Source organism: Aplidium turbinatum, chromosome 3 (genome assembly GCF_918807975.1).
Source record: "Aplidium turbinatum chromosome 3, kaAplTurb1.1, whole genome shotgun sequence".
Lineage (NCBI taxonomy): Eukaryota > Metazoa > Chordata > Ascidiacea > Aplousobranchia > Polyclinidae > Aplidium > Aplidium turbinatum.
Window position 1 is genome coordinate 7,842,028 of NC_137474.1, and position 22,850 is coordinate 7,864,877.

The 22,850-nt window shown below is 37.1% G+C and overlaps 1 protein-coding gene across 2 annotated transcripts; it reads right to left on the bottom strand.

Moving 5' to 3' along the window:
• Positions 1-13,625: 13,625 nt before the first annotated feature.
• LOC145767453 (uncharacterized) lies at positions 13,626-22,273 on the bottom strand. 2 transcript variants are annotated; one of them, XM_082579276.1, is made up of 7 exons: positions 22,096-22,273; positions 21,295-21,425; positions 20,493-20,772; positions 20,002-20,114; positions 18,919-19,091; positions 14,621-14,741; positions 13,626-14,143 (listed from the first exon to the last, which is right to left on the bottom strand). In XM_082579276.1, exons 1-7 carry the CDS (start codon positions 22,271-22,273, stop codon positions 13,952-13,954), a joined length of 1,188 nt encoding a protein of 395 aa, XP_082435402.1. In that variant the 3' UTR covers positions 13,626-13,951. The 2 variants fall into 2 exon arrangements, with proteins under 2 accessions (XP_082435402.1, XP_082435400.1); XM_082579274.1 differs by having other exon boundaries at positions 14,621-14,753.
• Positions 22,274-22,850: the final 577 nt, after the last annotated feature.

A 22,850-nucleotide genomic window follows, 5' to 3' on the forward strand; every position in this document is an offset into this window, starting at 1 on the left:
ATTATCGGTGATAATTTTATCGTTTAACTGTATCGCTTAACTTTTTGATTTATCGTTTATCGTTATCGCTTTAGGCATTTTTCGTTTACCGATTATCGTTATCGCTTAACTGAAAAATGAGTTATCGCGCCCAACACTGTTCATAATGGTGAAGCACAGTTTTTGAACGTTTTGGTTGCTGTTTTGATCGAATAAACGCTCATTTTAGTCGCACAATTTGTACTAAAAGTAGGCTACTACTTTATTGACTGAGTAGGCTATTGCAATTAAGATATCTATTTTCAGAAAAAAATTGAATTTACTACAGGGCCTTGCCTTGACCCATGGGCCTAGCTAACAAGGCTACCACCGAAACAGCGCTATAGCCTACTTCACAGGGCCACTGAACAAAGGACCTCGCATTGATAAATTTTATTTTAAAATGTTTCTGTTACAAACTAAAGTAGGTACCGGTAGCCTAAACTTGTTATTATTTCATTTAGAATCTACACTTAAGCCTATAAACTTTTCGTGAAGCATTTTCGTTTATTACTTGATGTTTTTATCCTGGCGTGGCCTATGCTTAGGGTCACTGCAGGTTTCTAGCTACTTGATGTTTGTCTTTGGTTCGGCTTCTTTTGTTGTTATGGAACTAATATATTGATACAGAATTAAACAGAATTTGTATTTTTTGCAATTATTACTCTCTGTCGAAATAGAAACAATCACAACACGTGTTTGCAACAGGCTGCACACGCTTTAATTTTGAGTTTGACTACACCGCATCCAATACCATACTTTTTGGTTGGGCTACTACAGTTTTATTAAACTATTACCCTTTAACATTGTCTACCGACGTTGAATCAATGTAAAAATGACGCGTCTTGCTGTCTGGGGTAGTACGCAATTTGTATAATAAGCTACAACACCCAGTAGCCTACAGTATATCAGCTTGTTTTCTGAATAAAAACTACTGTAGCCTATTCCCTATTGGACGATTTGGCACGAAAAGATTGAAGATTTTAGATTTAATAATAAAGTAGCCTACATAAACGGAAAGAAAACTTTGGTGTTCAACTTCATTTTGTATTCATGAATTTAGTTAACTCCGTATTTTTGTATCAAGCAAGTTCTAGTTTGCATCCATTCCATCATATTTTGTAAAAACATAAGCTACCGTACTAATTTTTGTTTGTATCGTCCAGTGTTTATGATACCATTTTTATTCCATGTACAGTAGGCTTTTCTACCACGGTTGCTCAAGCATATATGCAGTGTAAAAAACTTTATTATGACTAGGCCTATACAGTGACTATGCAGGCGCATCCCGGCCAGAAAATCAGTCCTTTTTACCTTGATTTAGCGTAGGTTTGCGTAGACGGGACTGTGTCTGCAAACGTTAAATCAATGCAAAAGGCATGATTTGCTGACTGGACAGTGGACAACTGGACATAGTCTGCATGACTAGGATGGTAGGCTAGTTCAAAATAGCATATGTAACATCATTGTAAACGCGATGCAGCAACTCTTTCGGACATGTTCGAAAGATGCGAGAAGCAGTGCTTCCACTTTTACAAAGCTAGATTACCACTTGTATTACCACATTTGTCCTCAGATTACCACATTTTTAATGTGATTTTCTTCCCGATTTTAACCGTACTTCGACTTACTTTTACATTAACAAAGTGGTTATTTTGACCCACTTGTTGCCATGGTTACAATCAGGTGTTGCCAGAGTTAAGATTAAAGTTAGGAAAGGTTAGACTTAGGAATAAGGTTAGGGTTTTGATCTTTATACCCATAACTAAAAAAAATTCCAAAATGCAAGTTTTTGTTTTCAACAGCTTTAAACTTTTCTCAAATTACGACAGAATTCCTTACCGTATCTGGCAATGCTAATATTTGGCTATATTTACACTATATAGTGTAAAATAAGGTTTAAAACAACTACTCAGTATATTAACAGTACCGGTTATTATTAGTTATTAAAATGTCCGAAATAAGTAAGCAAAGTACTGTACTTGACACCGCAGCTACAATCTGAAAGACATCTTGACTATGAATATGATCACATGGTCACCCAATGTTCAAAGTCAAAAGCCAGGACGCATTCCAAACTCAAACCGAAAACAGTGGAACATGCTTGTCACATGCTATTATAAGTAGTTTTTTGCATATCTGTTCGATTTCGAAAGACAACAATTCAAATGCTCTTATTTATTGATAGTATTTTATGACAAATGTTCAAATTTATAATTTCCACATTTTGGCAACATTTCCACACAAAAATTCTATATTACCACTAAATTACCACAAACTTTTCATTACCACATTTTTACCACAAACATGATAAAAATTCCACAATTGTGGTAATTACCACAAAAGTGGAAGCACTGTGCGAGAGTGATAAAAAGTTCAAAAATAAGCAAACATGTAACGAAAAAAGGTTAGAAATCCCTGGGTTAGACTAAAATTGGCGGAAATGAAACGGCTACGTCCAGTAAAACTATGTATGTCATGTTTTAGGACACGTTTTATGTTAGTTAGCCAAATTCTTCGGTCAATTTATAAGCTACTGACTTCAGCGTTGGCTTCTCACAATTCAAGAAGTTAACAAACTTGTAATCGTGAAGAAAGGGGCCTTTAACTTTTTCTGGCATAGTCTTGACGTCTACTGTTAAGCTATGTCGCCTACGTCATAAACGATTTAGGTAACCTATTCCCTTCACGAGAGAGCTTAAGAAACACCTCACTGACTTTCCTCTTTTAATATAAATTCGCATATTTCGATGACAGTCGTTTTTCTTATTCTTTAGTATTTTGTTCCCGGGAGATAGGCATACAGGCAACAATGTTAGTTTATATTCGATTCGTCATGGATGTCACGTTTTAACTCATCAATTTCTCATAGTTATGAAGAAATGAAAAGAGCGTTTTTGTTGAATCTTTATTTTTTTACTGACAAAGCCTTGATAGGTTATTCCTGGTAGTTTCGCATACTTGCAGAGGCTCTTGACGCAGGGCCGGTTACCGAAATTGGAAGAGTAAAGTTTTTCGACTACCTGTATAGAAACTGTATAGGCAAACAGGGGCACTGACAGGGGGATCTAGCTGGTACTTTTGGACCCAGGCCCGGAATATTTAAAGGGCCCGGATTTAAAAACTCCCCGCGACTTCAAACATTATCAAGTTCTTAATATGATCAGATCTAAAGGAATTGCCATCAGAGGTTAAAACAGCTATTTTCAGCGGTCAGATGATAAAGTACTGGCCCCCTTCTGGGTACCGGGCCCACTTCAGCTTTCTGGTGGTAAAATAGCCACTTCAGCCACCAAACAGTAAAATAGGAATTTAGTCTAGTAAACTATAGTGATTTCCCTAACCACGAATATTACCCAAAACACGAATTTCAAAATAAACAGGCTAATATTTGTTCAAACTCAAAAACTGAAATGGCACAGGTAAGAAGATTGCTATCACTATTTTTTCACTAAAAATTAGACTAAAACCTCTTTTCAGATTGCAACAATCAGCAAATGTTTGACCTAGGCCTAAACAACTTTCCCAAATCAAATTGAAAACTTTCTGACTGTCTGCAGTGCTGTAAATTCTCTTCTGTTAGGCCTAGGCCCTAGAATGACCAGTGAAACATCAATGGAATCGGGAAGTAATACTCTAGCGCCATGTGACAAGTAAAAGTTCAAAAAAGCAGCCGCTAGATGAAGATAGTAAGTTTTGAGGTTCAAGAAATTTTAAGATTGCAAGAGATTTGTTAAATGACCATGCTTAAACGACATCAATAAAAGTTTAAATACGACCTTTATATCCATTACATTGTCGATAAAGGGGGCCCGAAAATAAATTGGTACCAAGCCCGAGAAATCCTGTTAACGGCCCTGTAGGGTGTAGGTAAACCACAAACGGCAACAATTTTAATTTATAAACAAAATTTATTGGTTTACAAGGACAAATGATAAAATGTACAAAAAGGATATAGCACTAGTAAACAAGGCGATAAAAATAATAATTTATTGCCGGCCTACTTTTGACAATCAATGTCAAATTGTAAGTCGTTATACTGTACTTAACAGTGGCGGCTCGTGCCATGGGGCTGCAGGGCTGCAGCCCCCCCTGAAAGAAAGAGAAAAAAGGGAAGATATGTTTTCCTCTGTGTTTGTCCGACCCGATTACTTTTTTCACTTATGGATTGCGGATTGAAAATTAAAATATTTAAAAATTTGTTTGGAAACATGGCTTTGGGACAACATTCTTTGCAGCCCCAGATTTTGGATTTCAAGTGCTCTGATTGGCTAAAAAATATCCTTGAAGCTCCACCTCTTTTGGTATTTTACAGAATACATAACAGCAATTTTTGAATCTGTTGGGGCTGCATGGAAAACAGCCCCCCCCCCCCTAACCGAATAATTCTACAGACTTTTTAAAGTTAAGTTTTGTTTCGCAGAGTAGCGATGAGACATGACTGTAAATGTGATAGCTGTAGGATTAGGGTATTCAACAGGTTATAGGATGTACCGGTACTAGGGCAAGAAAACAACAGTGCTAGGACAAGAAACAATAGTGCTAGGACAAGAAACAATAACTTACACTGGATCTCGAACCTCAATCGTCTTAGGCTACTGTGTGACTGTGATGTGCAGTCTGACCATAAAAAGAGCTCAACACCTGCTCTCCTGGGCCACATCGAAACCTGCTTTTGCCTGAGGATGGGTTTCTTTTATGTCCGGTTTTCTTTATCCATCCTATTATTGTTATTACAAAGTGGCTATTTTTACACACTTGTTGCCATAGTTACAATCAGGTGTTGCCAGAGTTAGGATTAAAGTTAGGTAGGGTTAATTAAGGTAAGGGTTAGAGTTAGGAATAAGGTTAGGGTTTTGATCTTTGCCCAGTTTTGATCTTTGCATGTGACTCCATGCTGCTGAGGGTTGGTATAGTATTTTCTAGGGCAAGGAACGATAATTGTTTCCACTCAGTGATCCGTCAGGAGTGATAGATAGTTAAGTTAGGTGCTTCACTAGTGTCTGCCCTCTAGGTCTAGTACCGGTATGCTGCAGAAGTGCATCTACATGAATGATTTATCTTCTGAATTAAACGGTCTTTCTGTTGGCTGCTGCATTGGCAACTCCTGTCTTCAATCATTTAATGTATGCTGAAGGCTTGTGTTGTTTTGCATCAAGTGTCAAGGGACTCCAGAAACTCATCAATGTTTGTCAAATGTATGTAGTTTCTCATGACATTATATTTAATTGCAACAAAACTGTTGGTGTTTTATATAAAGCCTAGATGTTGAAATTTGGCTATAATCCGATCATATATAATACGGTATTTAAATAAAAATCGTATCTGCTTTGAGACCCTTGAAATATATTGGAGTAATAATTAACGCTTCTACCTGATGATAAAGACATGAAACGACAATTACGGTCATTGTATTGTTCTGAAAACATGTTAAAAGCAAGGTTTTCCAAACGTTTGATTGCTGTTAAAAATGTGTTGTTTCGTTCCTATTGTATGCCTTTATATGCCTGTCAACTATGGTGTAACTATCTTCTATCCAGTAGTAATCGCTTACGTGTTGGATACAATAATTGTTACAGAATGTTGTTTAATCTGCAGAGACGATGCAGCATCACCTCTGCATTCGTTGATAACAATATCACCATTTTTCAAGCTTTCATTTGTAAAAAATTATATCAGTTTGTAACCCGCTGTAACTTGTCTTCCAACCAATGGATATATGAACTAATGCGAACAGACTGTTACACTCAATCTTTGTATTTGGTTCATTACGACTCAGCTCTTCGGAGTTGAGTATCTGCTTTGTTTCTACTTTCATCTTGAGTCTGATGCAAATAAATAAAAAAAAAATATCATATATATATGGATACTCTTATTTTGACTCTGAATCTACCTTCATTTAAAAAAATTGACAATGATTTCATTTGTCTTAACAGGTTTATGCTATAATAATTTACACTTTAATTGGAACATTTTGCAATGTATATACAATGGATAATTCTGTAATGTCATTGAAAAAAATTAGGTTTTCCCAGTTGTCTCTGCAAGAAAAACTTAGCATCAAAGCACAAGGAAGACCCACTCCAAACCTTGACATTTCCCAATCATCCACCAGTAGAGGTAACCCTTATGCAAGGAAGTTTAACAGAAATGTGTATGATGATCATGACTGGCTGTGTGGCTGCAACAGTGAAAATGCTTTCTTTTGCTTTCCCTGTTTACTGTTTGGTGGAGATCAAGAACATTCCTGGACCAAAGTAGGTGTGAAAGACCTGAAACATCTCAGTAGAAAGACAGAGAAGCATAGTAGATCAACTTTCCACATGAACAATACTTTGAGTCTTTCAGTGCTTGGCAGAGTTAATATTGCTACACTTATAGATTCTGGATATCAACTCTCCATTACTAAACATAATGAAGAAGTAACGAAGAACAGAACAGTATTGTCAAAGATTATAGATTGTATAAAATTTTGTGGCAGATTTGAATTGCCATTAAGGGGACATGATGAAAGTCAAGGCTCAAAAAATCCTGGTGTGTTCATGGGGTTAATTGATTTTGCTTCCAATCTTGACTCACGCTTCCAAAATCATTTTAATTCTGCAAAGGTATTCAAAGGTACATCCAAAACTATTCAAAATGAGCTTTTGGAAACGATTCTTGAGCTTTGCAAAAGCAAAATTAAAGAAGAAATATCACAGTCTGAATTTGTAGCAATCATGTGTGATGAAACTACTGACATCTCAGAGAAGACACAGATGGTGATTGTACTACGGTATGAAAGTCATGGGAAGCCTGTTGAAAGATTTTGGGGTTTTTTTAATCCTGCTAACCAGACAGCAGAAGCTCTGTCTTCAATCCTATTTCAGGAACTTAAAGTTTTGCTTGGGAGCAATACATCCAAACTTGTAGCACAAACTTATGATGGTGCTGCTGCTATGAGTGGTGCAAGAAATGGTGTGCAATCAAGAATCAAGCAAGTATATAGCAATGCACACTTTGTCCATTGTTATGCACACCAGCTAAACTTGGTTATACAAAAAGCCACTTCGCAGAATACCAGTGTCAGAGTCTTTTTTAACAGTCTTTCGGGAATCCCAAGTTTTTTCTCCAAATCTCCTCAAAGAATGGCTGCTTTGGACCAAGTTGCTCAAAGGCGTATTCCTCGCCCATCAGCAACACGATGGAATTTTAAAAGCAGGACAGTGAATGCTGTATCGGAGGTAAAAGACGCACTTATAGAATGCTGCTCAACTTTGGAACAAAGCAACTCTTCGGTGACTGGCTTTGCTGCTGCTGGTATAAAACGAATGCTCATAGATCCAAAATTTGTGTTTTGGTTAGATTTCTTTTCGAAAATCATGCCTCATGTTGACATACTGTTTGCTCAGCTGCAGTCTGTGGAGCTTGAGTCATTCAAAGTGCAGTGCTCTCTGGATAATTTTCTGTCAGCAATACAAAGAATAAGGGAAGGCATTGCTGCATACAATGAGTCACCTTCACCCACACGGAGAATGCCTGAATCCCAAATCATTGATGCTAAAGAAGTATGTGATGTTGTCTTAATGCAGTGTCAAGAAAGGTTCAAGTTCACCAATCATCTTGAAGCAAGCACTTTATTTAATTTGAAAAATGCTTCACAATATGCAAGACAGTTTCCAGAAAAAGCTTTAGAAAAATGTTGTGAAGCATACCCTATGTTAATCAAAGACAAGCTCAAACCGGAGCTGTCTGTTCTCTATTCTAGAAATGACATGCATTCAGTGAGTGGACTTGTGCAGCTGCTTTCGTTGCTAAACCTGGAAGGAATGCAATCAACTTTTTCTGAAGTAATAAAGCTAGCTAAAATTCTACTTACCACTCCAATGTCAACAGCAGAACCAGAACGTTGCTTTTCATCACTGAAAAGGATTAAAACCTTTTCCCGCAGCACCATGTGTACTGAAAGACTTTCTGCATTAGCCATGGTGTCAATAGAAAATCGCTTAATAACTGAAACCAAAGATTTCAACGAGAGGGTAATTGACCATTTTGCCATGGCAAAAAGTCGCCGAATGGAATTCATCTATAAATAAAGGTCCGCTGTCCTTTATATGTGGTGCTCAGTAATGTGTAGCAAAGAGTAAATGTGGCACCTATGGCTTGAGCGAGATCAATGGTTATAATTACAATATGTGTGTGTGTATTTGTTTGTTTTTGTAATGTTAGGTTCAGTCGTGTTCTCATTGCTTTAAGAATTGGCGCTCCAATTGTTTCTGGAATGAGGAGGCGACTGATTCTTAACTAATTCATCTACTTGTTTTAAAGTGTCAGGTTTGGTGGCCGTGCTTAACTATATTTATCGATGCATATACCGCAATATTAGATCCTTTCATGCACGTCTTAAACCATTAAGGTTTTGCCACCTTTTCCTTTTGTTGGTTTTGTTACTGTATTTCTTTTTTACAATATCATTTCTTTTGCATTCTGTCAAAGAAAAATAATTTGAATTGAACTGAATTATACTTGCCATCCAGTGGGCATTTATACTTGTGATAGAATTGAGATTTTGTCTTTGTCCTTCTGTATTGTGATACATGCAGGGTTGGTAGCTGGCTTCAGCTGGCAAAAGATAATTTTTGTAGGAAAGAATAAAAAATGTTAACTTCCAAGCATTTTTAGTTCTGGAGCAGTGGGTGCATACATGCAGGGTGCTCCAAAAAAGATGTAGCTACGGTTATACTACATGTATACTGCAATATACTGTGTGTGTGCGAAGATTATGTACTTTGTAATGAGATCGTTTTTAACTGCAAAAAGTCGTTTGCTATGTATTTTCTAACTAATCACTTAAAGTTAAATTTAAATCCAATTTCACGGCTCAACGGAAGTCAAATCAAATCTGTAGATAGCGTCAGATACTTGGGTGTATTTCTTGACACGGCAATGTGTGATGACAAGGATATAAACCGACAAGTACGATCATTATACTGTTTTACCAATAAATTAAAATTTTACAAGAGCTCCAGTGAAGTTAAAAATGTTCTCTTCCGTTCATATTGTACCCCAATGTATGCATGTCACCATGGGAAAATTATCACCAACGTGAATTAATCGCTTGCGTGTTGCATTCAATAATGCATTTAGAATTATTCACCATTTGCCCAAACATTATAGCGTAGGCTACGTGAACATCAAGTCTTGTGTAACATTGTATGTCATATAACATTTGATGCATTACAACGGAAAAGGGCCTTTTTTTTGTTGGGTAATGTGAATCATCGTCAAACTCTATTGTTGATTCCCTGATAAGGTATGACTGCTATCGTAACTCAAACTACCTCCTTCATTATAATACCACTATGTAGGCTATGCCGTTACCTAGCCTTGATGGCTGCTATGGCACAGCAGTGATATCAACATTCATCGATTGATAAAGTTTAAATTTCTTTTTATAGTTGGGTGTTTGAACAGATTAAGTATGATATTTCATTTTGAATATTGATTTTTGTTTCGCATGTTTAATTTGTGTGATATGGATCGCATGATCTGAAATGGACGATTGATTAATAAATTTATTGCTTACTTCAGCGTCATTCCTGTGAATGTACTTCTGTTTGTCTTTTGTTTCTGTGTATTTTTTTGTGTGGATCGTATGTGGACAATCGTGTCCGATGCCGGCGATCGACAATAAATATTTGCAGACAACAAACTGAGCGAACTATTGAGAAAACGACGAAGTGCATAGAACATAGTTTGATTTGTATTTAGCACTGATTTTGAATATAAAAATTTGAAATATTAGTATTTTTCAAGCTCTACAGCAGCATTTTTGACTGTTATTCCACTCCCAAATTTCTTTTGAAAATGCTCTCAAAATGCACCAAATTAAATGTAATTGTAAAAAATTTTCTGGGGGAGGCCCCCCAGACCCCCCGCCGTGGGTGTCGCCTGATATCGCCCTCCAACAATTCTTGGATATGCTGCCTTGCAGCCCCTCCAATTCAGGAGGCCACCAGCCGCCACTGGTACTTAAGTTATGAAGTTATTTGTTACATCAGCATGCTACAGCAGGCTAGTATTAAAACGATGTTTTCAACTTGGTTGTTGGATTGCATAGCTTAATATTGTAAAAGGATCGCACGGAAAACAATTCTTTCATTGATCAGTTTTATGATAAATTTGATCAAATTACTTTCTATAAGGTATGCTAATTCTTTCACCTCGGGTAAAGTAGCACTTCTTTGTCTTGGCATGTAAATTAAAAAGCGATTAAATGCGAATCAATCAAGTCAGTCTTAGGCCTACACGTGGACGTTGGCCTACATAAAATTGAGACTTTCATTGTAACTTATGAAAGTATTGAAATTGAAAAGGTTTATTTTTATAGGTGACGGTATTATACGCTAATTTAGTTTTACCAATGATAGATTTTGGTATGGTGCTAAAGTTTATTTGACCAAATATCATCAGACTATTGTTTAACCCTGTTGGGCCCATTGTATCATATATGCAACATGACGTTAGGGCTCTTCCAGAGCCCCCTTGGATATCGCGAAACTTACTTTTTTTTTTATAAAAGGCTGGTGTCGCTATTGAGCTACAGTTTTTTGTTGAAAACCGATTGGTAGATGTAAGTCACGTGACTTTAGCCGGATTTGTTTTTGGCGCGATTTTGTCTGCTGAAAGGGGTTGAGAAGTACACAAAAGTTGAAGAAGATATCTTGTTTTGTAGGGTAAGTTATTTTGTTGTTTTTGTGCGAAACATGTTCCATTAGAGCTAATAATTCATTGTAAGTTCATTTTAAATAAACATTTTTGATTTTTCTTTATTTTATAAATGTTTGAAATTTGATGTTGCACGGGTGCAACATTGGGCTTTGCATGCCACTGATTCCTGATAATGATGAAGGACAAGTCATTGTTGACATACTGTGTTTATCCGAATTGTTTGATCTGCTGAGCTTGTGCATTGCTTATTCCACACTAAACTTTGTAAAAATAAGCACACAGTTCAAATTTAATCACACCTTACTAGTTGTATGTCTTTGATCAGTTTATAATACGGCTATATTAGGGTTGCCATACCGTCCGGACATGTCCGGAATTTAGTGTTAAATTTTGCGTCCGGGAGAAATTTAAAAAAATGCTCAAATGTCCGGAATTTTATGATGGGCGATTTGGGGGAATTAGAATTTTTTTTTCTAGAAAATTCGCTCAGCCAGCTCATTTTACTGCATCTGCAATCGTACTGTGCAACACTGCCATTTTTTTTACCACGAGGTTGTACGGAATTATGATGTAACAGAGCGTTTTCCTTATCAATGATGTTTACTACTTAGAACTTTCTTGAACTTATTGACCGTTGCGCTGAATCAGAATTGGTTAGATATGGATCACATGCTGCGAAAATTACTAGAACATTCCAACAGTCTATAAAAGCAGGCGATTTCGCACATATAATCAGAGATTTACTTGAAATGTCATAGAGGAGGAAGCCTAGTGAATTTTTGATATAGAATCCTTGACTAATTCTACTGTAATGGCTAATAGTTCGGTAGCGCATATATGGTCTCATGAAAATAGTCATGCACTGTCCGGAATTTTGCTTTTTCAAATATGGTAACCCTAGGCTGTATAGGCTATTGTATTTACACTAATGTTGGAAACCATATCAAATTATTGTAGCCTACTGCAAACTGAATGAACTGATGCCTTGAAAAAAGTGACAAACGCTGGAGCGTGAAAACTAGCTACAGAATACCAAGTTAGTCCAACCCTACTGCTAACCACTTTTGTATTATTTTTTTGATTTGTCTTGATCAATAATTACACCATGGTCCTTAGTCACCAATTTCAATTATTTCGACGTTTATCAGGGTGGTGATGGCACCAGAAGTGAACTCGGACAAGGAGCAGATGTGGTGCTGAAGCTAACGTCAACTTTGTCATGCAACGTAAATCATAAAATCTACGCTGACAATCTGTTTAGTAGCATTCCGCTGATCGAAAAGATGACTGAACGTGGTATGTTCTATTCTGGGACTATTCGAAAAAACAGGCTTCGTGGCTTGACTCTTATGAATGAAGGGGAACTGAAAAAGAAAGGTCGTGGCAGCTACGATCACAGAGTAGAGATATCTAACAACATTTCTGTTGTCAGATGGTTTGACAATAAGCCTGTCACACTTATCTCCTCATTATATGGTGTTGAGCCGATCCTTGAAGCTAGCCACTGGGATAAAAAAGTCAAATCGCACAATCTGTTACCTCTACCAAATGTTGTTGCTGCCTATAACAAATATATGGGTGGGGTTGACTTGCTGGACTCTTTCCTTGCACGTTTCCGCTTCAGGATGGTATCACGTCGGTGGTACATGTATCTTTTTTGGCACTTTTTGATGGTGGGACTAATCAATAGCTGGAATGTCTACCGAAGAGACCATAGATTGCTTGGCTTGCCAAAAAAAGACATGCTCAGTCGACGAAAGTTTCAGGTAAAATACAACAAAGCTATAAATATGTTTTGGATTTGTCAAAGAACTTGCTAGTATTCCACTTTGCTGGGTGTTCATAGGTTACCATGTACAAGTATATGAAGTATGATAACAATAAGTACCTTTCACATTTGCAAGAAATAAGAGCAAAGTTTTGTTGTTTTTAGAGTCATGTTGCTTCAGCCCTTACACTCGCAAATACCACTCCCAGAAACGTTGGTCGGCCTACGAGGTCTGATAATGCAAGCTATGCATCATACACCACCGCAAGAGCACGAAACAGAAGATCAGCACCAGTTGACGACGTCAGAAAAGACGGTTATGCTCACTGGCCGATCAAAGTTGAAAAGCGGGGAAGATGCAAGCATTGTCAAAACATTACGAACACTTTTTGTTCAAAATGCGAGATCCGCTTATGCTTTGTGGAAACCCGAAATTGCTTTTATGATTTTCACAATTGAAAAGTAAAATTTTTGCAATTGCGTTTTGTGGTTTGCATCATTCAGTTCCGATAGGACACTATTTTTGCTTTTCGGATGAAGCTTCATAATCTATCACTAAAGATCATTGGGGAATTTTGACCCAAATACCGATCATCGGAAAAGTTAACAGTCTTTGACAGGGTTTTTCCAAACAAAGAATTTCTATCTACATTCATCTTTGCCACTCCACCATATCAACAATGCTGTCTGCTAATTACCACTCAAGGCCCAATGTATCATATATGCAACATGGCCCAAAACTTGGCCGAAAGGGGTAGCATACCAAAAAAATATGTTTTTGGTTTAAATGAGTCACAAACAAAGTGCTGAACAGCAAAAAAAATTTTTTTGAACATGTTTTCTTAGAGTGGGCCCAACAGGGTTAATGCAGGGGTTCTTAACCAGGGGTGCACGCACCACTAAAGGGTGCGAGACCTATTCCTAGGTGGTGCGGGGATGCTGAATAATTATCAAGGTTTGTCATAGTATGACGTAAGAAGCAAAGTTGTTTTGCCAGGTTTCAACACAAATTTCGAACTGTAGGCAAATATTACTTTTCAGCCTATCCTAGAAGGGGGTGCGAGAATTGATTGGTAATTTCAAGATGTTGCCGACACTGCAAAAGGTTAAGAACCGCTGGTTTAATGAGTCTCCTGCGAGTCAGCAGTTGTGAACTGAGCTAGCAACATTTCAGCAAGGGACTGAAATTGGAAAATGATGAAACTAAACAAGTACAACAACTGAGCAAGCCAAAACATGGCATGTCACAAGTCAACATATTTAGTTTAGCAAGCGATAACCAACCAAGTCTGAACTGAGAAAGTGAATCTCATTTGCTGATTTGACAGTAGCTGAAATGCAGCCTACTTGCGGAGTTCAAGCACTTGATGAGTTGTCGCATGCCGAGTGGTATGACCACCTTGTTTAAGATGGCATGTGACACTTTTTTTGTTGCATGTATCGTAGAAAGGTTTTTCATTCATCTTTGGTAATTGTGGCATATGGCGGATCTGCTATGATTCCACATGCTTCGTCATAAGTGGCTGTAAAGAAGATCTTACGAGATGCAATGTGATCTCCTTGATCTTGCAATAATTCAAAAATAGAAACCTCATCTGGACCCTGAGAAGCTTCAGGATACGACTTGAGGAGCCGAGCGTTCCAAAACTGCAAAAACAATTTCAAGTGTAAATTTTGAAAATTAAAAAGTTTTTAAATTTAACCCAAGGTTTCGTTTGTTTTTTAGCAGAAATATCAGTGCCATATAATGGGTGTTTTGACGAGTAGGCTATGCTATAGATCTTCTTTTCCATATGAACAATGAACCTTTACATTTTGCGCCACTCCAAGGGTCGAGGGGCTCTCCCTTTTATACATCTTTGAGCAGTGGTGGCGGGTCAGTCTAGTTAGCCTACTACATGTAAAAAAACTTCTATCATTTAATTTTCTAGAGAAATTTTCTCTTTTTGATCTGAAAAGATCGCTTTAATTGATCAATCTAATTTTGTAAAAAAAAAAATTTTTAAACGTTATCTATTACAATGCATAAATATACAGTAAGTCTACCATTTTTGGGTTTTTAAATATAAGCTCTATCACAGTAGGTCTAATAGGTGATAGGCTACTCTGTATTCATTTTCTTACATTGGCATGCACTGGACAGTCAAAGTAGATAGTGACATATCGTCTGCTTATTCCGTTTCCAACCGTATCAAGTGCAATTTCTCCAGTCATCTGGTACACTCGAACAATTGCCTGGGTACCACTTACAGGAGGTCTGTAACGGAATCATGTGATAAATACGAAGTTCTTTATTTAGGTTTGTAAAGTGTTAAACCTCTTTCTGTGCCTAATTTAGTGCGGTGTAGCCCTCAGCCTCATTTGAATTTTGCTTTAAAACTATTGCAGGAAGGCATCAGGAAAACCTTCAAAAAATTACAACCAAGACTACTTTGCGATTTTCAATACTAGTGATGGTATTGTTCCTGGTCTAAAGTGACGTCATAGTGCACGAGTTTATGAAGTTGCGTGCCAGACGCGTGATCCACGCTTGTAAAAATTTAACTCTTTATTTGGATGTGTAAAGACTGGCTTTACAAACTATGCACTAAAACGGGTGATGAAGCAAACTAAAACTATAGCTGCAAACTAAAACAAAGCGTTCGGCTTGTGTGGTTAGTGGTCAGCTGTGGTGTGGGATCTTGTGATGCAAATACACACCAAGATATTGGAACTCATTAAGAATTAGAGCAAATTTCATAAAAATTTAATACAACATTTCAGGATGGTTACTCTTCTTTTTCGTCGTGTGAGCCTCTGGGGCCAAGAGTCTATCCATTTACCACCTCAGATTCACACATGATTGTGCTCTTGTCCAATTAAAGAGGATTTATGCGCGTGCCTGGTTGTAAAAGTTCAGAAACAACTGTTTGATTTGTTGAGAGTTGGGTCAAAAATCTAAGGTTGTACGTATTGTTACTATTGTTTGTATTAAATTTCTGTTTGATTTTTTGGGCAAACAATAATCGATCGAATGCTAACAATAAAAAGGGTTGTAGCCTATGTTGCAAAATATTTGAGAAAGTACATTTACACCTCCTGATAGTGATAGCTGCAAACTTTTAGTTAGACTATAATTTGTCGCAAAAACTATTCGAGCGCAATTGGTCACGTTTCGGCAAAAATGTATTTGCAACCCCTAAAACATAACTATCCCCTGCACCTATGAGATGTAACCATGGCGTACTTAACAGAGGCCAAACCAACGTGCGTGCTGGAGTCTAAACTGGAGGCGAACATTTTCATTGACATATTGCATTGCAAACACAGTATATTTAAACCTAAAACGATTATAATGAAAATTTTGTTTTCAAATTTCAAAATGTAAAATACATTTTCATCCATGGCATTTCATATGCTTGACATAGTCTATTCCAATGAATAGTTGTTCGAGTGTGTGTAACAATAATAAAAATAATTACAGTAGATGTGTAAGGTTTTAACTTTGAAGTTATTATTTTGTATAGAGCTGATTCACAAAAATACAATGTACCTACATGGTCAAAACTACTACATGAAAGGACTGTGGCTAGTAGCGCAACCAGGATTTTAGTAAAGTGGGGGGGGCTAAACCAAGCCCCCCTGGTTGCGCAACTAATGTGGTGCTACTTTAGTTCAGATAATGAACGAAAAAATTATCTGTTACGACAACTTTAAATGATATCAGTGCAAGGACTTCTCAGGAATGAAAATGGACATTTAAAGAAGTTCTATAACAGTCCTTACAGAAGTCTCAACAACAAAGAAAAACAAACAAAAAACAAGTTTTTAATGCATAAGTTTTAAAATCTTTTGTTTTACTTCCTTTTCTGATACAGGTGAAAATAGACAACAATAATTTTTAAACATAATATTGGCCAATGTAGCTGCATACTTTTTGTTCCCAGATACCTGGTATTGATCTGATATAAAGTGAAAAACACGACATAACGAGGTTCTGCAACAGTGGTTAACAACTTCATGAAACATGATATAACCATAAAGTACCCATTGGCAAACTGTGTCACCTGGTATATGCATAATGGTATATTTCTCTTCAGGATTTCGAGGTAAACGAAAAGTTGTTTCTTTGTTTGCCTCATCATAATTTCCATGGCAATTAGTCACAACATTTTCTACCCATCTTAATTAAATATCAAATAACCTCTTAACATACTTTGAAATATACATGAAAATGAAGATGTAATGAAAACTATGCCTGCACTAACTATAGGCTACACTTTGCAATGGCACAAGTTTGACAAAATTAAGGTCACAAATGATGCTTTGAGACCGCATGAACCGACCAAATTCAACTTATCAAACTTTAAGCAGCACAATTTAAATGCACAGTTTGTATAAGAACAATCTAAACATGTTAACGTTTTGCTTTTTTAAAAAAAACTTTGCTGGTCTCAAAATTGGAGACTAAATTTTTATTAATGCACACAAACTTAAAAGCGTTTGTTGGACTATTCCTTCTTATACCACATTAGACTATTCCTATTTATACTACATGCACAGTATAGAACAATCGGGTATTTTAGACTGCAACAAAATTTTAAAACCAGGTTCGAAAATGAGAGTGTCTCTTAATTCCTGGGTGCCTTCATGCTACATTTTTGCTGTACTGTTCTACAGTGTAGCAAAGTATTAGCCTGCACAAGTCTAGCCAGACTAAGCAATTATTTTTCTAAAGTAGAATTTCAAAATGCTGCATAGGATTTCTAGATTTGTCTGAGCCATGGCAACCTTGAAATACTGACTATGCAAGCAATTTTAGGCTCAAGAGCTGAAGGCTGACCCTGCAATCATGAGTTTAATATACTACACCTCTACTAAAAATAAAAACAGCTACACCAATTTGGAAAAACAAAACAAAGCTAGTCTCAACAATTCCCATCATTCTCAAAGGTACCGTACAGTAAGTTACTTTTCACACAGTTTCATAACACTTCTGGGTGTGCCCTCAAGTAGCCTAACATTATTTTACCAAAACCGATGCGGCTACCGGCATTCGCTAGCTAGCCTTCAGCCTCGGTACTCAATATTTGTTTGCATGGCCAGTATTTCAATAAATCAACATTTCATTTATCCAAATATCCTACCCTAAATTACATTTCAACAGCAAGCACCTTAAAAACCACCGCAAAACCTAATTCAATTATTGAACACAATATCAGTGTTGCCAGAAGTTTAAAACAATTAACTTTTTAAAGGAAATGCCATGAAAAGGAGTGCAATTTTCAAAACAAAGCTGAGTAAAATTAAAAAAATTGTTCAATATATAAATTATAAAAATCACAGATAAAGCTGCGAAATGAAACGTTTAGTAAAGTTTCATCATATAGGAATTATATTAAAATTCAAAGAAAAAAAAAGTATTTTAAAAACTAAGACTTTTCTGCGTTTTTGAAAAGTAAAGATAGTTCTTGTAGATTTTTCCTGTTCAAAGAAGGGTATGTTAAAACAATTGTGCAAATTCAATAACAGAACAACGGGACAGTACCGATTAAAGCACACAGATATCTGTTAGGGTTTACTTTTTACACCTGGCAACTCTGCATCGTTTTAGTATGCTTGCGCAAATGGCGAATGAATATACAATTAAAAATTGATTTTCTAGCAAGCTTTTTCATATAAGATAAATATTTAAGGTAAAAAACATTCACTTCAACTTTTTATACATATCTTTTCAATATGGTATGTCAAAGTCATGAAAACATGTTCGCCTCCAGTTTAGACTCCAGCACGCACGATGACATGGCCTCTGTTGAGTACGTCATGGATGTAACCTATGGCTGTTTCAAAAGCGTATAGGCTACGGTTTTTATCAAAAATCACAATGCAGAAAGGCTATTTACGTTTTTCACGTATTCATACCAGAGGAAGTTACAGTACATACCGCCGGCGCTGTGTAAATTTAAGATATGATATACACTGTCAAATCATTCAATAGCGCGTAACAAACAAGTAGGCTATGACTCATAGATGTAATCCTTTTCTTTATTTAGTAATAAAATTGGCAAGCTGCGCTAGTGCAGGTGTCTAAAACTAAAGTTTCTAGATTGACCAAGAAAAGCAGCAATTGGCCGCTAAAAGATTCGCTGTGAGTGCATCCAGCCCTTACTGTCGTAAATCCAAATTCATTATTTTGAGAAAAAAGAGAGAAACGCATTTGAAAAAACGTTATTTGGCTGTAGCCTAGCCCTAGGCTACTATAAAGTTTCCATCTAAAGAAGTAAAGGAACCAAACTTTTGTTACAGTAGCCTACCTTGAAAAATTGAAGCAAGTATAAAAGCATATCATTTGACAAAGCTGACTTGCAAACATTTAGGGCTATTAGAGTAGCTTATTCATAACGCATCTGTAGTATAGCCTATGCTTACTGTAGTCTACTCACAATGTTGGTCTTGGTGGAATGGTTGTTCGACGGGTTGTGCTTGAAGTTGTTGAAGCTTGTGTGGTGGTTCTAGGCGGTTGCGTAACTGGAGAACCGTCGCATCCTACAGTACTTCCAGCAGAGTTGTCCGAGGTTCGTCCACCGCAGGCCACATCCAATTTCAATCCACTTGCCTATGAATACAGATAGTATTGGGTATAAGCAGTGGCATATCCAGGGGGCAATTGAGATTGTTTCCCCGTAAAACACAAAAGAAACTCTGTTCCAGGTGTGTTTGCAAGGTCGGATTAATGTAGGCCACACATCATTATGTTTTGTTGAAATCGCCCCTCTCCTCTACAGCTACTTGCTGAATCCGCCCCTGGCTATAAGTGGCCTACATGCAAATATTTAACATAACTTATATAACACTAAAGTAAGGTACTGTAAATTGATTTATCAAATAGACATTGCCGCCGTATTCCAATTGGATTTACTGTTCAACGTTTGCTCAGCAATCGTTTTTATACATTCAGACCTAGCCTGCTTGTCTTAAATTCCTGAAATATGGACAATTGAGCGTCACTCCGACACTCAGTTTGTAACAAGTTTATAGATCTTGGATTCACTTTCTGACAAATTTAACTGTAAATTTTTTTTAAATTTAAAAGTTTTGTGAATCTGTCTAAACATTTATTCGGAGTGTCCAGCAAAAGCTGACTGAACTGACGCAGCGCTCAAAATGGTCTTCTTTACTACGGAAAAAAAACTTGAACTGAGTCAAAAAGAACCAAAACAAATAAATGTTGGATAACCACACTAAATGAATACTATTGAAAATCACATAGAACTGAAGTAGCATAACCTGATACTCATACTAATTATGTTGTAGGCTACTGTGTGTTGTGAATATGGACCTCTCGGTCTTACGCAAATAAATACCAAATAAAATACGGTACACAGCGTAAGTGCACAAATGCTTCCACCATATCAAACTATAGGCCGACTGTTGGTTACAATTGCAGCAGCCTATCAAATTGGCATTTACACTAGCCTATTGCAGTCTATCAAAGAGAGAATCATTGAAATTAAAGTTAAGCTTACTTGCAGCATTTGATCACGAGCAGCTTTGTTTCCAGTCACAATAACATCAAAACACGTAGTGTAGACGTTATCTGGTCCGTTAAATGCCCATTTCCACATAAAGGTATACTCGCCTGCAAAATAAATGTTAAAGACGACTTTTGGACTGCTGTTTTTGAAAGAAATCTACAAATTGCGTCCTTTAAAAAGTAATCGAAGCTTACAGAAAAAAAGAATGGCAACTGTATTTCCAAATAAAAACTACCATGAATAACCTATCAAAGGTTTTGTGAGTCAGAGGATAAAGATTCAAAAACCGACCAAGCAGAATATGGCCTGCCACATAATTCGCTTGTTCACTATTTGAACTAGTACCGTGGTTCATAATACAATGAGAGCTCAGTAGCCTATGCACTGTATAACCGAAGAAAGTTGATGCTAGAAATATCATCGAAACAATGTCAGATTGCCACGTAATTTCATCACATTACAGAAGAATTCACAATGCTTACCTGCAGCAAGATTTGCTGGAACGTTGAAGGAATATGTTCCCATTGCTCTGTCAGTGTTTTTACAAAAGTTAGGGGCGTTTTGGTAGCCGGGTTTTGGGTATGTCGATGTTTCTTTGTCTCCCACGTTAAAACCAACTCGAGAAACTCCCAAATCTGCTACCAGTCTTTGTTCATATTCGGAGCGTGAGCGATGTTGATCGGTGTTTACTCTCCCTCGGTAGATACGATTGCCATTGTCTGGGATGTATTTGTTCGTGCATTCGACATCGGCACCATGGTTCTGTAAAACAAAACAAGAAGTAAGTGGTTAAGCGCTCGATTCATGATCACGCGGCGCTGGTTCGGCTTTCGGGGTGTGCGCTTGAGCAACGTATTTCAGGACTGCTCACCACTCAGCGGCACCTGGTGGATGGAATAAATCACTGGCAACAACAATCGGAAACTTCACTTTGCCAATCTCAGTAACCGGCCCTGCGTCAAAAGTCTCTACAAGTATGCGAAACTACCAGGAATAACTTATCAAAGGCTTTGTTAGTCCGAGGATAATGATTCAAAAACAAACAAACAAGTAAGTTGCAACAGTCACACCACACAAGTAGGCTAGGCTCCCTCTAAAGCAAGAATTATTCTGGCTTTTATGTTTTTATACCGGTAACCGCCACTTATCTTTGTCTTTTTTATGTCTAAAGTGACTGTAGGCTTGTAAAGAAACAGCATTCAAACACGAAACACTACCACTCTTTTAGAAAAATAGGCTACAATAAACAATAACACCGTAGCATATTCATACAAATGTGCTCACCTTCATAGGATGAGCAAGGATAACTTGTTGACCTGGATAGTAGATAGCTTTTGGGTAGTTACTTGAGTATGCGGCGTCACGGTATTCTGTCTTGCACCCTTTTCCGTTGGCACCAGGTTGATAATCAAAACCTAAGACAACATTATTGACTCAAAAAAAGCCTTTATGAATATTTTTAACAAATTATAAGATGCAGTATAGGCTACAAAGCTTTAGAGAAGGCGTAATTAGTAGCTAAATTATTGTAGTTAATGTCGGTGCTTAATTTCTAAATCCGTTTCTTCTTAAGAGCAAGCACTGAGATTGTATCCTAAGCAAAATGAATTGGATGCGACGCGCTATACAACAAAAAAGTACAAATCCAGATTCAAAAGAAGCCTACCCCCCCCCCCTCTCGACTCCCTTATCTATTGCTTTCACCACTCTGTTACGTGATTTCCTCTTAACGTTTTTGTTGAATAGCTTCACCAGTTTATGTAACCTAAGCCTATGAAATAAACTCCTAAAACTACAAAAACAAATAGCCTATGTTATGTATAGGCCATTATTACACCAATCAAACCAGAAAATTCTACCAGTGTAAGGACCCACATATAAAAGGTAACTTAAACTTTAGATCTTTCATAAATCGGCGTAGCCTTGCGCCCTATAACCTATATTTGATTGCTATGGTTTTGTTAGAAATTGCTCATAGATATGGAAATATGTGGAAATATTTACCGTTTTTCTGCGGAAGTTTTGCTGAATACTGTTTGAAGTATAACAATTACTGTTTTGACGAAAACAAACAAAATGGTTTACCTCTGTCTTGTCCAAAGCTGTTTTTATCAGCGTACTTGGCAGAATCTCTCGGAAAGCCTCGGCATTTGCTTGCGTCCCAATCTGCTCCATTTTTTTCCATATAATCACTGCAAGCAATCCAACTGTGACAACGAACGTAGCCAAAATAGGCGATTAATAATACGATGGTATGTTTCATGTTTCAAATGTCAAACAATTATGCAGAATTGAGATCTTAGTGACTTCTGAAAATATAATAATTTAATTCAACACTTTAAATATTTTGACTATTCCCCAGCATTCACACTGCAGTGAGCTTTCAAGCTGGCACCTATATATGACGAATTTGACGTTTTTATCATTTTATGTCTGACTACACTGATTGACCTTTGTATGGTTTCAACAACTTCGTTTACTGTGACCAGTTAGTAGCCTATTATGTTTAAAGTAGTTTTGCACCTACGTAGTCATCAGAAAAATAAAAAATCAAGCAAAAACTGTCATTCACAACACCGAACAGTGGTCGAGTTAATTGGTTTGTCTTCAGCAATCACCATGCCTTATCTCATCTGCAGCCAACAAATTTATGAAAGTCTCTTTTCAGAAGAAATGGAAGCTTGTTCTCAATGAGAAGTGAACCAAGTGAACCAGTGCCTGCCTGACGTCTTAACCTTGGCTTTACAATGCCTAGTCCTCGCTAACCTCCCCAAATCAAATTAACTAGCACACTACAGGTCAGTTCACGTGGTCAATGGTCCGCAGAGAACAACTCTTCA